The following is a 13,417-nucleotide window of genomic DNA, read 5'->3' as shown; positions in this document are numbered from 1 at the left end:
CGGGGCGGCTGAAGCCGCGCCCCCCACCCGGAGAGAGGAGTGGTCTGCCCAGCACCCCGAACAGCCGACCTAGTACCCAGGCCAAAAGTAACTTGGTGGAGGCCTAAAGCTCTCCTTCTGGCTTTTGACTGCAAAGCGTACTGGAGTTGGCTTTTGACCTCAGGAAGGGGTAGCAGATGTGCCCGATAGCTAAGCTACCTGGCTGCCTTAACTAAGAGGTTTGACTCTGTCAGCCTCTCCCCTGTAGGGAACTCAATCCAGTCCTCTAGGCCCACAGCCAAAGAAGGAAAACCCCTGGGAAGCAGACAAACCTGGGAAGCAGACAAAGTTTCGGGTTTCATTAAAAACACTGCCCCCTCTCCAGTTCATATTCATATTTTCCTCTCTCTCTCCTCTGTCTTGGGGCTGTCCAAACAGAACCGGTATTGCCCTCATCCCTGGAGTAGGTATCTGCCCAGGTGAGACAGCTGCTAGTCCTGCCCCTCCATATGACAAGGCTGGACTCCCCTTAGACTCATGAAGTCCCACCCACAGGCACAAACAGGAAGTTGGCCTGTATTTCAGGGAGGTACTAAGGACTCCCTTCCTTCCAGACATACCAGGTAGCTTGTGGTAAGGCTTTTCTACAGGTATCTGAGCCATATTTGCTGCCTGAGTAGTTGAGCTTCGGGAGACAAGAGCCGGGTAAGTTTAGTCTCTTCTCAAGCCCATTCACAGAAGCAGCTACTGGAGGACCCAAAGCTGCCCCCTCACAGTGTGTCACAGTGTGTCTGAAAAGAAGATTGCAGATCTTATTTGACCCTGCTTAGCCAGGCCTTTCCAGCAGGTTTCTGGGAGATTCTTAAAGTCAGCTGAACACATAATTACAGGTGTTTGTCCCAGGTAGTTTGCCTCAAGTCACTTTCTTTGAGGCTATGAATACTAGCTCTGAGGGACTTTATATGTCAGATATGATAGGGACTCCTTCCTCTTCCTGTCTTCTAGGCTCCAAGGACCTCTGAACATACTTTGGGCTAAGTGTTTCTGTGGAAAGTTTAAAGCAAGGATGTAGGAATGTTTGTGTAGGGAGTTAGTTTCCCCTCCTCCTCCTCATTCTGGTTTGTGCTGTGGGGGGTGTCTGCTAGGAGGGTGGGGCAAAAAACAGGCAAATTTGTGTCTATTTCTCTGTCACTCATAGAGTCCTTACAGGGTCTCATACTCAAAACTCAAGGATTTTCTGAGAATGCATCAGTCAAAGGAGACTAGACTATGGAATCTATGCCCTTATACATAGGAATGATCCAGTTTTGGGCCTCTGGAAGACATGGCTAACTTGAATGTTACAGACCCTGGATGAGGCCTAGAGCAGCCAACGGCTGGAAATGATTACTGCAGGATTAGAGCGGCCTGGCTCCAGCCAGTCTGGGAGAGACCCCCAAGAAGGCAGGCCCTGGAGGAGCTACCCCCACCCTAGGTTCTTCCCCACCAAGAACAGCTTTACAACAGCTTTACAAAAATTTGTTTCAGGAACTTTGTGGCCAGAGTTCTCAGAAACTCTGGACCCTTCAATGGGGTTCCAAAAGCCTCCACAAGGGTTGACTTGAAAAAGTAGATCTATCCCTGGGGAGCAAAAAAAATCCTTCCCCCACCTGCACAAAAGTCTTCTTTCTAGCACCCGAAACCCAAACATCCTGAAATTGGTACTTAAGACTATCAGAGGGAGTGAGATGAAAAAGGGTCTTCATTTAGTAATATTCCTGACAAGGTCTGTGGATCATCTCTTTTACAGTCTTCTGCAGGGTTTGTTCAGCTGAGGCTCTCTGTACTCTACCTCAAACTCCAGAACCAGAAATGTAAGACAGGAGAGGAAGAAAAGGGCCTATGTTCTGCATTTTAAACAAATTCTCAAGAGTTCTAACACATTAAAGAGAAATACAAGAGGATACCAGAAGGAAATGGATGGGGGGGTGATAATAAACCAGTTTTTTCTTGGAAATAAGGTTTCATATAGCCCAGGCTCAAACTAGTATGTAGTTGAAGATAACCTTGAACTCCCGATCTTCCTGCTTCCACCTCTCAGGTGCTGGAATTACAGGCATTTGACACTATGCCCAGCTTTAGCTGATTCTTATGTCCACACTAAGAAAGGTAAATGGCTCACTGGTGAAGGACAGTTGGTCAGACAGGGCCTTGGGCATATGGCCCACTGCCCCACACTTCTGTCAGGAATCTCATGGAGATCCTCAGGTAAGACACCACCCTGTCTCCCCTATGCCAAAAAGAGGTCTATGTGTGGGAGATGGGATCTGAAGGCTCTGTAATGTCCCCTGTTATCTGGGAGCCCAAGCTCAAAGGCTGAAAGGACTCATTTTACTCCCAATTTGGAAAGGAAATCTAGTTATTCTGGGGAGACACCTGGTGGACAAGTAAGAAACAGCACAGAAACAAAGGCAATGGAAAATGTTTTCATTAAAACTGGAAAAGGCTCTATAAAAAGTCTTGACTCCAGCTGTCTAAGTCAGCATACAATGGAATCAGCATCCAGGTGCAGGCACTCTGGGTTCACAGCTTCTTCCCATAGCTCTATGGCCATATAATCCAGCGGGAGGAAGCTATCATCCTTAAGGCCCTGATATTACAGGGCTAAGTACCTAGGATTTGATTCTAGCAGGTACCATCTTATGCCTGACTCTACAAAGCACAGAGGAGAGAGGCTTTGTGCCCACTCACTGTATCACTCTTTGGCTCTGAATGCCTAGACGATATGGCTTCAGGGAGAAGTCTCCTATTTACACCATGTTCAGGGGGCTTCAAATGTGACTTGCTCACTTCCACCTCAGGGCTTAGTACTTTTCCTCTCCCAATATCCTTCAGATGTTCACCTAACCTGCTCTTCTAGTTCTCACATGTATTCTGCTCAGACACCATTGTAGACTGCATAATCTAAAACCAACCTGTGAACATTCTTTAACATTCTTCACTATGTTTGCTTATTTGTTTACTGCTTGCTACCCTTCTTTTACCAGAATGCTGGTTTTGTGGAAACAGAGACCTTATCTGTCTCTTCAGTGCTCTGAAGAAAACCCAGCACGTAGCCATAGCTGCTAAATTGAATTTCCTCACTATGGAACCTAGCCCTAGGCTGAGACGGTTCCATAGCTCAGGAATACAGGAAGAGCCCTAGCAGCAGGCCAAGAGTCTGTGCTTTAGCCTGTTTTGTCAGGCTCATTTTAGCAAGCAGCTATGCACTTCACCTTGAGGACTTAGAGGTATCTGACTGGAACGGGTTAGGGTCCTGACTTAAGAAAGTCTCAGAGTTCTGGTGCATAGCTCCCCTTTTGCCAGAAGAGGACTTTTTGGCCCCTAGTCCATTATCATCTTTGATCTTCTTGAGCCGGGCTTTGCTCTTTGGAGGGACAGAGAATGTGAGAGAAGTCTTGTTGAACTCAAGTGGGAAGACACCTACATCTCCATCGAAGCGATTTTTAGACACCTGCAGGTACCGCTTCCCTGGCCCAGTCACCAGCTTCCTATCCTGCAGGATCAGAACGTTGTCTGCCTCTTGGCTTGCCTAAGGAACAAGAAGGACAGAAAGCACATGAATGAAGTGGAAAGGAAGGTTGAAGGTGCAGGGAGGAATGGCAAGAATGGAATAAGGGAGAAAGCACATGAATGAAGTGGAAAGGAAGGTTGAAGGTGCAGGGAGGAATGGCAAGAATGGAATAAGGGAAGAGCGCACCCTTCACCAAGTTCTTTGAACAACTAATCACAAACAATGCTAAAGCCACTCAACTCTCCTAGCCCCCAACAGCAAGCTCAGGCTGTCTGTGCTGCTCCCTCTGCCTGCCACACCTCTGTGCTACAGTGGACTACCCTATCCAACCCAGCTTGTTCTTACCATCCAGGTGTCACTTCACCGAGGACTACTGATCCCTTAAAGAAGTACCACCATTTTTCTACTGAATTATTTTTACGTATCTGTTCCACTGTGACATCACTTTTGTGCCTTAACCTGATTTCCGGTGCCTAGCCAGGGCTGGCATATAACAGGGACCCAGCATACCACTGGAGGCTTCAGGATTGGGCTAGTCTTGTGGCCTGAAGGCCCTCCAATTTATTTGATAATCTAATACCTTCTGTCTGGAAACCTCAATGCAATCTTTGTTGATACTTCTGGGATGATTCTCCAGGTGTTACACCTGACTCAGACCACTCAAGTACTTGTACTACCTATGAGAGCCCTCATTCACAACCTGACTGTTTGCCCATTAACAGATGTGAGCTCCTGGAGGACAAAGAACCAACTACTATCATCCCTTGTATTCCTGGCATATGCATTCCTCATATCAAGGCCCCAGAGGCACTACCTCCTGCCTCTTTCAGGACAGTCAAGAAGATCTAAGGCTGAAGGAGGACTGTCCCTAGTCACACCTGACCCTCTAACTCTTCAAAGCTTGAGCGCCTTTAAAGCCAACTCACTTTGGCTGAGCCAAAAATGGATGCTGTCTGCAGTTCCTTGTCATCATCCTCCTTCCGGGGATGAATAACCAGGGTCACATGGCAGCTATTGTCTGTTGCAAACTTCCGAAAAGCCCCAACAATGTAGTCTTGAGCAGCAATCCTGCAGCAATGAACGTTGACAATAAAAGGAAGTTATTGGACAGACAGGAGAAGAACATACACAAACTCTTGAGCCACTTACCTCTCCCTACAAATCACTCCAACCCTACTAGACTTCCTTCTACTGAAGGACTCACACTCAGGTCCCTACCATATTTCCTGCTGCCACATCCTCTCAGAAAATAACAGAGTACAGTGATTGTGCCAAGAGGCCAGCCATGTGAGAAGACAAGTGTGTTCAAGTCAGACAAGAAGGTATCACCTGTCAGTGGAGAGCTGCTCATGACCCATCATGAACTGCAAATTGTCAATGACTACGTGACAAACATCATAGACGTAGACAGCATGTTGCATTGTGTCTATTACAGACCTGGGAAGGAGAGGCAATGAATTCAAGAGTCAATTATTATTATTATTATTTTAAATATTTTATTATTATTATTTTTGGGGGGGGCTCTTTTTGAGACAGGGTCTCCCAGTAGCCCCAGCTGGCCTGGAACTCACTATGTAAACCAGGCTGGCCTCGAACTCACAGAGATCATCCTGCCTCTGCCTCCTGAGTGTTGGGATTAAAGGCAGGCGCCACCACGCCCAGCTTATTTATTATTTTTATATGTATGTGTATATTGCCTACATGTAGGCACCCGTGTCTGTGCAATGCCCCAGGAGGACAGAAGAGACTGTCAGACCCCCTGGAACTAGAGTTATGGACAGTTGTTAGCTGCCATATGGGTGCTGGGATTTGAACCCCGGTCTTCTGCAAGAACAGCCAGTGTTCTTAACCTCTGAACCATCTCTCCAGACCCTCAAGAGTCAATTATAAGCAGCCTCAAGACACTCCAGGCAGAAGAACTACATCCTGAAAACAATGATGACCCCCTGTTCTTCTGATCTTCCATTCTTTGAAAACCCCAAGTCTGTCTAAGAGACCTGGAAGATATTCTCACTGGAGTTGGAAAGGGAACCAAAAATACTAAGTGTTGGGATCTGTCAAAAGTGAAAACAGCCTGGCATGGTGGTACATGCCTTTAATCCCAGCACTTGGGCAGAGGCAGGCGAATCTTTATGAGTTTGAGGCCAGCCTGGTCTACATAGTGAGTTCCAGGAAAGCTGGGGCTACAGGGAGACCCTGTCTCAAAAAGACAAAAAAAAAAAAAAAAAAAAAAAAAAAAAAAAAAAGGTGAAAACAGGAGCCAGGTGTGGTGACACATGTCTTTAATATCACCAGAGGCAAACAGATCTCTTTGTGTTCAAGGCCAGCCTGGTCTACACAGTGAGACTTACCCCATGCTCACAAAAGGGGGCTGGATAGATGGCTCAGTGGTCAAGAGTGTGTACTGCCCTGCAGAGGGCCTGAGTTTGATTCCAAGCCACCCACATCAGGTGGCTTACAACTGCCTGTGACTCCAGGTCTGGGGCATCTAACACCCTCTTCTGGCCTCCATGGGAACCTATATTCATTTGTACAAACACAGACACACACATATATTTTTTTCAAAATAAATCTTTTTAAAAAAAAAAACAGGGGCTGGAGGAGAAATAGTCTGTTAAGAGCACTTGGTTCCTAGCACTCACATTAGGCAGTTTACAACTGCTTTTAACAATAGCTTCAGGGGCTCTGATGCCCTCTTCTGGCCTTCAGGGGTACCCACACTTACAGGGCATATATACAGAAACACATACACACATAAATAAAGAAATAAATCTTTAAAAAAAGAAAATGCCAGGTGTGGTGGTGCACACCTTTAATTCCAGCACTTGGGAGGCAGAGCAGGTGGATCTCTGTGAGACTGAGGTCAGCCTCGTCTACATATCAAGTTCTAGGCCAGCTGAGGCTATAAGGAACCCCCCCTCCCCTGTCTCCAAAAAAGAAAAGAAAACCAAGGGACCCACCTCTTCTTACCTGATGCTCTGCTGCCCATGGAAAGTCATGAAATAGAGGGGCAAGTCCTCAAAGCGGTCTGCCCACTCTTCATACTTGTCCAGTTGCTCTTCCAACCGTGTCACAGCAAACTGGGTCAGCATGACCCGGGCTAGTCTCACATTGCTGATCTCAAAGCTACCCCACAGTGTGTTCACCCCCTGGGTACACAAATCCAGGGCATACTCACTGATGAATGTTGTCTTTCCACTGCCTGTTGGCCCTGCAAGGAGATGAACAGAGTTCTGGGCTAGGAGGAAAGCCTGGTGCTTGAACTAAGACTCTGGTCAAAGTTGGGAGGGGAAGCCCACTTTTTAGCATTGTCAGTGGTCCAAACCCACATACTTTATCTTATCTTCCTTTTACCCAAAACAGTGATTTCTTGCTCTTTTTTTTTTTTTTTTTTTTTGGTCTTTTTGAGATAGGGTCTCCCTGTAGCGTAGCGCCAGCTGGCCTCAAATTCACAGAGATCCACCTGCCTCTGCCTCCCAAGTGCTGGGATTAAAGGCATCTATCACCATGCCTGGCTACAACAGTGTTTTTTTTGTTTTTAATTTTATGTGTATGCGTGTATTGCCTGCATGTATGAAAGTGCACCGGGGTCATGCAATGCCCACGGAGGTCAGAAGACACTGTCAGATCCCCTGGGACTGGAGTTACAGACAGTGGTTTGCTGCCATGTGAGTGCTGGGATTTGAACCCAGGTCTTCTACAAGAACAACCAGTGTTCTTAACTGCTGAGCCATCTCTCCAGTCCCAACTGTGATTTCTTAAGGTTACCTGTAAAGACTGTCAGCTCGCCTTTTCGATGCCCCTTTAGCAGGCGATTGAGATCTGGGAAGCGGCTCCAGCGGACACCAGCTGCTTGCTCCACATTCGACAGTTCTCCTAAAACCTCCTCTCGGAGCTGCCGGAAAGACACAATAGACTTGTGCCAGGCAGGGAGAGCAGTACGAAGAATACGAGAAAGATTTAAGCCTTGGTTTAAGGCCTCCAGGGGACGGGGTTGTTGGTTCCCAGGCCGCACCAAAGAGCATCGTTTTGGGTTGAGTTTTCGAGCAAAGAGTTTAGCAGCTTCCCAGGATCGAAGGTCATCCCCTAGCCAGAACACAATCCGTCGGAACTGCTCGAGGTAAGGGAGCAAGGCAGGGGGTAAGCAGATGGTTCCTCGAGGCAGGGAAAGGGTGGGCAGCCCTGTGGACTGGCTCAAGGCCAGGCTGTCCAGCTCACGACTAGTCAGGACAACTTCAGCATCTCTATGGCTGATCAGTGGTAATCCAAATAGGTTGTGGTAGGCACCAGGCCGGGGAATGGTGGTCTCTACGTACTGCACTCCATCCCCCTGGCCTTCAACACCTAGCAACTTTAGACCACGTATTCCTAAGCCCCCAGGGGTGAACCAAGGGAAGACCAAACTGTGAGCAGATCGAAGATACCGAACACTGAACCGCCTGAGTGTGTCATCAGTCACCTTGGTAAGGCCAAACATCACTCGAGCCAGCTGGGCCTCCTCAGGGTCAGGCAGGTCCCAAAGAGGTATGGCTCGATCCCAGATCCTCCGGACCTCCTCTCTGTCTTCAGTTTCTGGGGGGTCACTAAGTAGGACTGCCTCTTTGACCCCATCGCCCCGCCCCTCCACACTGGCCTGGAAGTCTTCCCAAGTCCCCTCTGCCAAGCTGGACATGCAGAGAAAGTGTCCTGTGGTCTTGTCAATGAAGAGGCAGAAGGAAGTGGTACCGTTCTTCTTCTGATCCTTGAGCTCTGAAGACCTCACAAAGGGGCTTGGTGCTCGAAGACAACTGTGGCCATCCTGGAAGGGGATTCCATGTGCCCGTAAATACTGGCGGATTTCAGTTGTAGTCACAGGTAACACTGGTACCTCCAAGGCTGGAAGAGCCTCCTTCCTGTACCTTCTGCGGGGAGGGCCTGGGACCAAGCTTCGGGGCAGGCCTCTCCGACCCACCCAGTCCCCACGCAGTGGCAGCAAGACTCGGAGGGGATATGCACGTCGGAGGAGGAGCCACATCCCCAGCGGGGTAGGCCACCACTACTGCAAAAGCCTTTGGTGTCTGGTTTGGCCACACTCTAAGAGACCCTCCACCGGGCCCTCACAGAGCTCGCTGCAGCTGGCTTCGCTTTCTCTTCTCAAGGTTTTCTCTCATAAGCACCCTCTTAATCCTCTCAGCTTTCTCTACATTGCTACTTTACGTCTGCCCTTTCACGTCTGCGTCCCTCTCTAAAGATTCCCTTACGACTAGGGTCCTTTTCAGTTTCTCTTCACTGCCACCTCACTTCTGCGACACGGTCACTCAATCTAACAGCTTTTCTGTATCATCTCACCTCCACTGCCCCTCTACGGACTCTCTTGAGCATCCTCAACTCTACAGGTCTCTGCATCCTGTCTGTAGTCTGTTCGAACCCCAACTTATTTAGACTTTCTCCTCCGTTCCTTGCCCTTACAGGGACTCTGCATATGGCCCGAGCACCACGTGTTGAGGCTCGTCCCGGCCTCCCATGGTCTGCCTTCCGCAGGAGGAACTCCACGGCTCCCGGACTCCCGGCTCCCGCCAGCAAACTCGTGTCACTCTCCTCTCTCTACCCTTCTGCCCGCAACGTGGGTTGTCCGCACGCGCTACTCTCTGTGACCTCGGAAACAAAACTGTCTCGGGAGCCGAGGTCGCCGGAACCGGAAGTCCACGTTTAGTCCCGCCCTCCCTCTCACCGCCGCGGCTTCTCAGCGGTAGCCATGACCGGCCGCGGTACTTCGAGCCGCTTCCTGACCAGTGTCCTCCACAACGGGCTGGGTCGCTACGTGCAGCAGCTGCAGCGCCTCAGCCTCAGCCTCAGCCGCGACGCGCCCTCGTCCCGCGGCGCCAGGTGAGCGGAAGCGCAAGGGCCAGGGCGGGGTTCGCGGGACGACGGCCCGGGGCTGGGGACACCGTGCTCACTCTTCCCGGGCCCCGCAGGGAGTTCGTGGAACGCGAGGTGGTCGACTTCGCCCGGCGGAACCCAGGGGTCGTCATATATGTGAACGCGCGGCCGTGCGCCGTGCCCAGCATAGTAGCGGAATACCGTGAGTGGGGCGGGGCTGGGGTGGAGGGCGGGGTCCAGACCCCTTGTTCGACGCCTGACAGTGCCACTTTCGCTCATCCCCACCTCCCTTCTGCCAGTTAACGGGGCAGTGTGCGAGGAAAACATCAACAGCAAGTCGGTGGAAGAGATCAAGACTCTGGTGCAGAAGCTGGCAGACCAGTCAGGCTTGGATGTGATCCGCATCCGCAAGCCCTTCCACACGGACAACCCTAGCATTCAGGGCCAGTGGCATCCCTTCACCAACAAGTGGACGACTTTCCACGGGCTGCGGCCCAGAGAGCTCCAGGAGCCTGCTTCAGCTTCTGCACAAGCCCAGTGAAGAACAGCCCCATTCCAGGCATTGGACTGTTACCTCAATAGAGTTGGCTCCTGCCGTTTGGAATTTCAAGCTCTGGCAAAAGAATGGAGCCTACCAGTGGGGGCGTGGCTTGGCGGAAAGATTGTGCCGAGAAGAGCTGCTTGTATTCATTGCCCACTGCCAGGGATAGTGCTCTTGTGCATCTCCTACAGTTGGTCTCCCCACAACCTGATGTGTGAAAGCCTCCAAGTGTTGTACAGTGTCCTTTTCTGAAATCCAAATAACAACGATCTCACAACACAATGAAGGGTCTCAAGGTTGGCTTTTGAAGGATAGATGATGTCCTGTTGCTCTTGCTATGGTCTGACATTGGGCAAGGCACCTTATATCCATGAATGTTTGCATACAGACTCGAAAACTGAGTCATTAAACTTGCCCAAGATCATATTTGAAAGGTTTTTAAAATGTGTGTTGCATATTTTAAGCATAAGCTCTATTTTTCATTATTTTAAAACCAGAGGCACAACATAAAACCTTCCAGTTGTTAGTGTCAAAGGAAATATGATTAATGTAAGTCTACCTGACTCAGATTTTCAGAGCAGGTGGTCCCAGGTAACAAGTTGTATGTAGTTTCTAGCACTTCCACCCCAGAACTCTTTGGGCAGAAATGAATCTGTCCCTTTCCTTTGATCAAGGATTGGGAAGTGGTGAAAAGCTTACAGAAGAACCGGACTGATAATTATTTTCCAGGCTTACTTTTTTTTTTTTTTTTTTTTTTTTTTTTGTCCTTTTGAGCCAGGGTCTCCTTGTAGCCCCAGCTGTCCGGGACCTCACTATGTAGACCAGGCTGGCCTAGAACTCACAAAAATCCACCTGCCTCTGGCTCCCAAGTGCTGAGATTAAAGGTGTGCGCCACCACGCTGGCGACAAGGCTTACTTTTAAAAAGGCACGGAAGGGCTAGTTGTGGTGGTACGCATCTTTAATCCTAGCACTGGAGGCAAAGGCAGGTGGAATCCTGAATTCGAGACCATCCTAGTCTACATAGGCCAACCAGAGCTACATAGTGAGACCCTGTTACAAAAAAAAGGTAGAAGGAAAAAAGGGAGGACTGGGTGAGATGGCTCACTGGATAAAGGTGCCTACCACCAGCCAAGCCTGACCACTTGAGTTTGAGTCCCAGGACCCACATGGTAGGAGGAGAGAACTGAGAGGACTGATTACCCCAAGTTGTCCTCTGATCTCCACAGGCATACCTTGCTACTTTGTGTACCCCCTCAATAAATGTTAAAGGACAAGGAGCTGGATGTGTTGGTGCAAGCCTGGAATCCCAGCCATTGAGGAGGCTGATGCAGGAGGATCACTTGAACCTAGGAGTTTGAGACCAGCCTAGGCAACAGTGAGATCCCCATCTCTAAAGATAAGTAAGGCTGGTTGTGATGGTGCATGCCTTTAATCCCAGCACTTGGGAGGCAGAGGCAGGTGAATTGCTGAGATGAAGGCCAGGAATTTGAGGCCAGCTGGGACTACTGTTGAACCAACAAAACAAAAGGCAGAGGGGTTGAAGGATGGATGAGGGAGAGAGCCAGAAAGTAAACAGCTAAGAAGCCCTTGTATGAATTCTTGAGCTGCTGTAATTTGTCATGTTCTTACCATGATCAATGAATGTGAGTCAACAAATGGCCCATGTGCCTGCCCAGTATAGCCAGGATGGAAGCTGAGAATCCCATTTCTTTTGTAAATGTTTTTATGGGAGCAAAGCCAACCCTTGATGAAGAAATCACTGAAGCACCTCCATAGGCTCAAAACCCACCCCTGGTGAAGCAAGTCTAGACCAAGCAGAAACTCAGCTGTGGGGAAAGAGGGCATTTATTAACCAGCATCAGGAGGAGCAGAGCCCAGGCTCCCTACTCTTGTCACATGCCTTTCCACCCACCTGGGTGATGAGTGGGGGCATTCCTGAAGAAGTACAGCCATTCTTATAATAAATACATTCATTGTGGGGTAGAGGTGGGAGAGGTTCTGGTGAAGGGTAGTAAAAACTCGTGGGGTTCCACGTTCTCAGCTACAAAAATAACAGTCATCCTCACCCAAAGGAAATGGGGGAGCGCAATCAGGATTGATTGTCCCATATGGGCCTGGCAACTTCTGAGGCCCTTGGACCCTGAAAGTGCCCTGGTGAGGTAGGACAGGGATGGGAGCCAAGCATCCAAACTCCCAGCCTCTGCCCTTTGCATAGTTCCAAGAACGGGCTTCATGTGCCAGGTGAGATATCAGATCACCAACCCCTGCTCTGGTCCAGGGGAAGCAATTGCTTGGTTCCCAAAAGGGAGGGTGGCTCATTGAGTGCAGTGTTGGTCACTTGTCCTAGGGAAAGATCTGTTGAGGACAGCTAAATGGGAGGAGATCTCCCTTTGAAATGTCCATGGACCAAACCTAGTAGGTCCAAGGCAGCAAGGGGAGACTCAGAAGGTGCATGTGGGTGGAAATGTAAGCACATGAGAGGCGTGTTACCACATATGCATGGGGAGGGGACATGCCTGGAGCTTTGGTGCTCTTGCATGTGACTGAGGGGAGTAGGGAGGCTGACTCAAAAGGGCTACACAGAAAGGAAGAGGGAAATGATGGCAGTCTTACCTCCCAGGATGGCCTGTTCCTAAGCTCTTACCAAAGGGTCACCACATGGGGCTGGGACTGGGGAAGAGGACTAGATTGGAAGATGACAGGAGGGTGCCCCAAATCTAGAAGGGACGACACAGGAATGCACCAGGAAAAGAGGGGCATGGCAGCCCAGCTGATAAACATTCTTCCACGTGCACATGTAAATGTAAGCAGGACTCAGGTGGCTGGCAGAGGTCTTGTCTGAATTCAGGACTACCCAGCACACAGAGCTGTGTAGAGGGTGGTGGCATTGAGGCCATCTGGACCTGCAGAGCCCTACCTGGGAAGAAGAGGAAGGGTTGGGCAGATAATGGGATAAGGGAGTCCTTACCTCCTCCCAAGCATTTAGGTTAAGGGATAGGAACTGGGCCTGAGTTTTCAGATCACTTATTCCTGAAGGAGCACCTACCTTTAAGGAGCACCGGTGGGCCTGGGCTGCTCACATGTGGGTCTTGGAGACTGAAGAAGGGGCTTTGGCTAACCATGATTCTGGTCAGCCCTACAGAGACATCAGAAAGTTGGGAGAGGGGCATGGAGTTGGGAACACAAAGGAGGGTGGCTGTGTTGGGGAAGCAGCAGCCCAGCCCAGGGCAGACAGGCTGGCTTGCAAGAGCAGTTGTTTGGGAAGCTAAGCTCAGACAGAGCTCTCATCTAGCTGCTCTACAAGCTGTGTGTGCTTCCTCTTCTCCAGGATGCGGCTGAGTTCCTCTGCAAAGGAGCAGGGTCCAGCTGGCACTCCATTGTTGCTCTGCCTCAGGAGCACATAACTGTTGCCATTCATCCTTCGCAGCCGGCTGGGCAGTGCCACCAGCCCATTGGTCAGCTCAGCTGGGGGCGGTGGAGGTGG

At 49.8% G+C, this 13,417-nt stretch overlaps 3 protein-coding genes across 3 annotated transcripts in view; 1 reads left to right on the top strand and 2 right to left on the bottom strand.

The window, feature by feature from the left end:
• Positions 1-2,430: 2,430 nt before the first annotated feature.
• Positions 2,431-9,167, bottom strand: Twnk (twinkle mtDNA helicase). The gene is made up of 5 exons (XM_008845571.3): positions 7,301-9,167; positions 6,503-6,743; positions 4,862-4,969; positions 4,459-4,600; positions 2,431-3,550 (listed from the first exon to the last, which is right to left on the bottom strand). Exons 1-5 carry the CDS (start codon positions 8,544-8,546, stop codon positions 3,230-3,232), a joined length of 2,058 nt encoding a protein of 685 aa, XP_008843793.1. The 5' UTR covers positions 8,547-9,167; the 3' UTR covers positions 2,431-3,229.
• A 47-nt stretch (positions 9,168-9,214) lies between these two features.
• Positions 9,215-10,369, top strand: Mrpl43 (mitochondrial ribosomal protein L43). Its single transcript, XM_008845568.3, has 3 exons — positions 9,215-9,397; positions 9,487-9,593; positions 9,691-10,369. The coding sequence occupies exons 1-3, from the start codon at positions 9,267-9,269 to the stop codon at positions 9,930-9,932; spliced, it is 480 nt and encodes a 159-aa protein (XP_008843790.1). The 5' UTR covers positions 9,215-9,266; the 3' UTR covers positions 9,933-10,369.
• A 1,391-nt stretch (positions 10,370-11,760) lies between these two features.
• Sema4g (semaphorin 4G) overlaps positions 11,761-13,417 on the bottom strand; it is a 14,204-nt gene continuing 12,547 nt past the window's right edge. The window contains exon 16 of the mRNA XM_029569672.1: positions 11,761-13,412. Within this exon, the coding sequence (XP_029425532.1) occupies positions 13,205-13,412 (208 nt within the window). The 3' untranslated portion in view covers positions 11,761-13,204. The remainder of the gene's footprint in view (positions 13,413-13,417) is intronic.

The sequence above is a fragment of the Nannospalax galili genome, unplaced genomic scaffold (assembly GCF_000622305.1).
Source record: "Nannospalax galili isolate Female #2095 unplaced genomic scaffold, S.galili_v1.0 scaffold161, whole genome shotgun sequence".
Classification (NCBI taxonomy): domain Eukaryota; kingdom Metazoa; phylum Chordata; class Mammalia; order Rodentia; family Spalacidae; genus Nannospalax; species Nannospalax galili.
Note: the sequence above shows the minus strand (reverse complement) of the source record. Positions and strands in the feature narration are given on the sequence as shown.

Coding starts and splice junctions, on each gene's coding strand:
- Mrpl43 (XM_008845568.3), top strand. CDS start 9,267: ATGACCGGCCGCGGTACTTCGAGCCGCTTCCTGACCAGTGTCCTCCAC. Junction 9,398..9,486: donor CCCTCGTCCCGCGGCGCCAG/GTGAGCGGAAGC, acceptor CGGGCCCCGCAG/GGAGTTCGTGGAACGCGAGG. Junction 9,594..9,690: donor CAGCATAGTAGCGGAATACC/GTGAGTGGGGCG, acceptor CCCTTCTGCCAG/TTAACGGGGCAGTGTGCGAG.
- Twnk (XM_008845571.3), bottom strand. CDS start 8,546: ATGTGGCTCCTCCTCCGACGTGCATATCCCCTCCGAGTCTTGCTGCCA. Junction 6,744..7,300: donor CGAGCTGACAGTCTTTACAG/GTAACCTTAAGA, acceptor ATCTCCTTGCAG/GGCCAACAGGCAGTGGAAAG. Junction 4,970..6,502: donor CATGGGCAGCAGAGCATCAG/GTAAGAAGAGGT, acceptor TCTCCTTCCCAG/GTCTGTAATAGACACAATGC.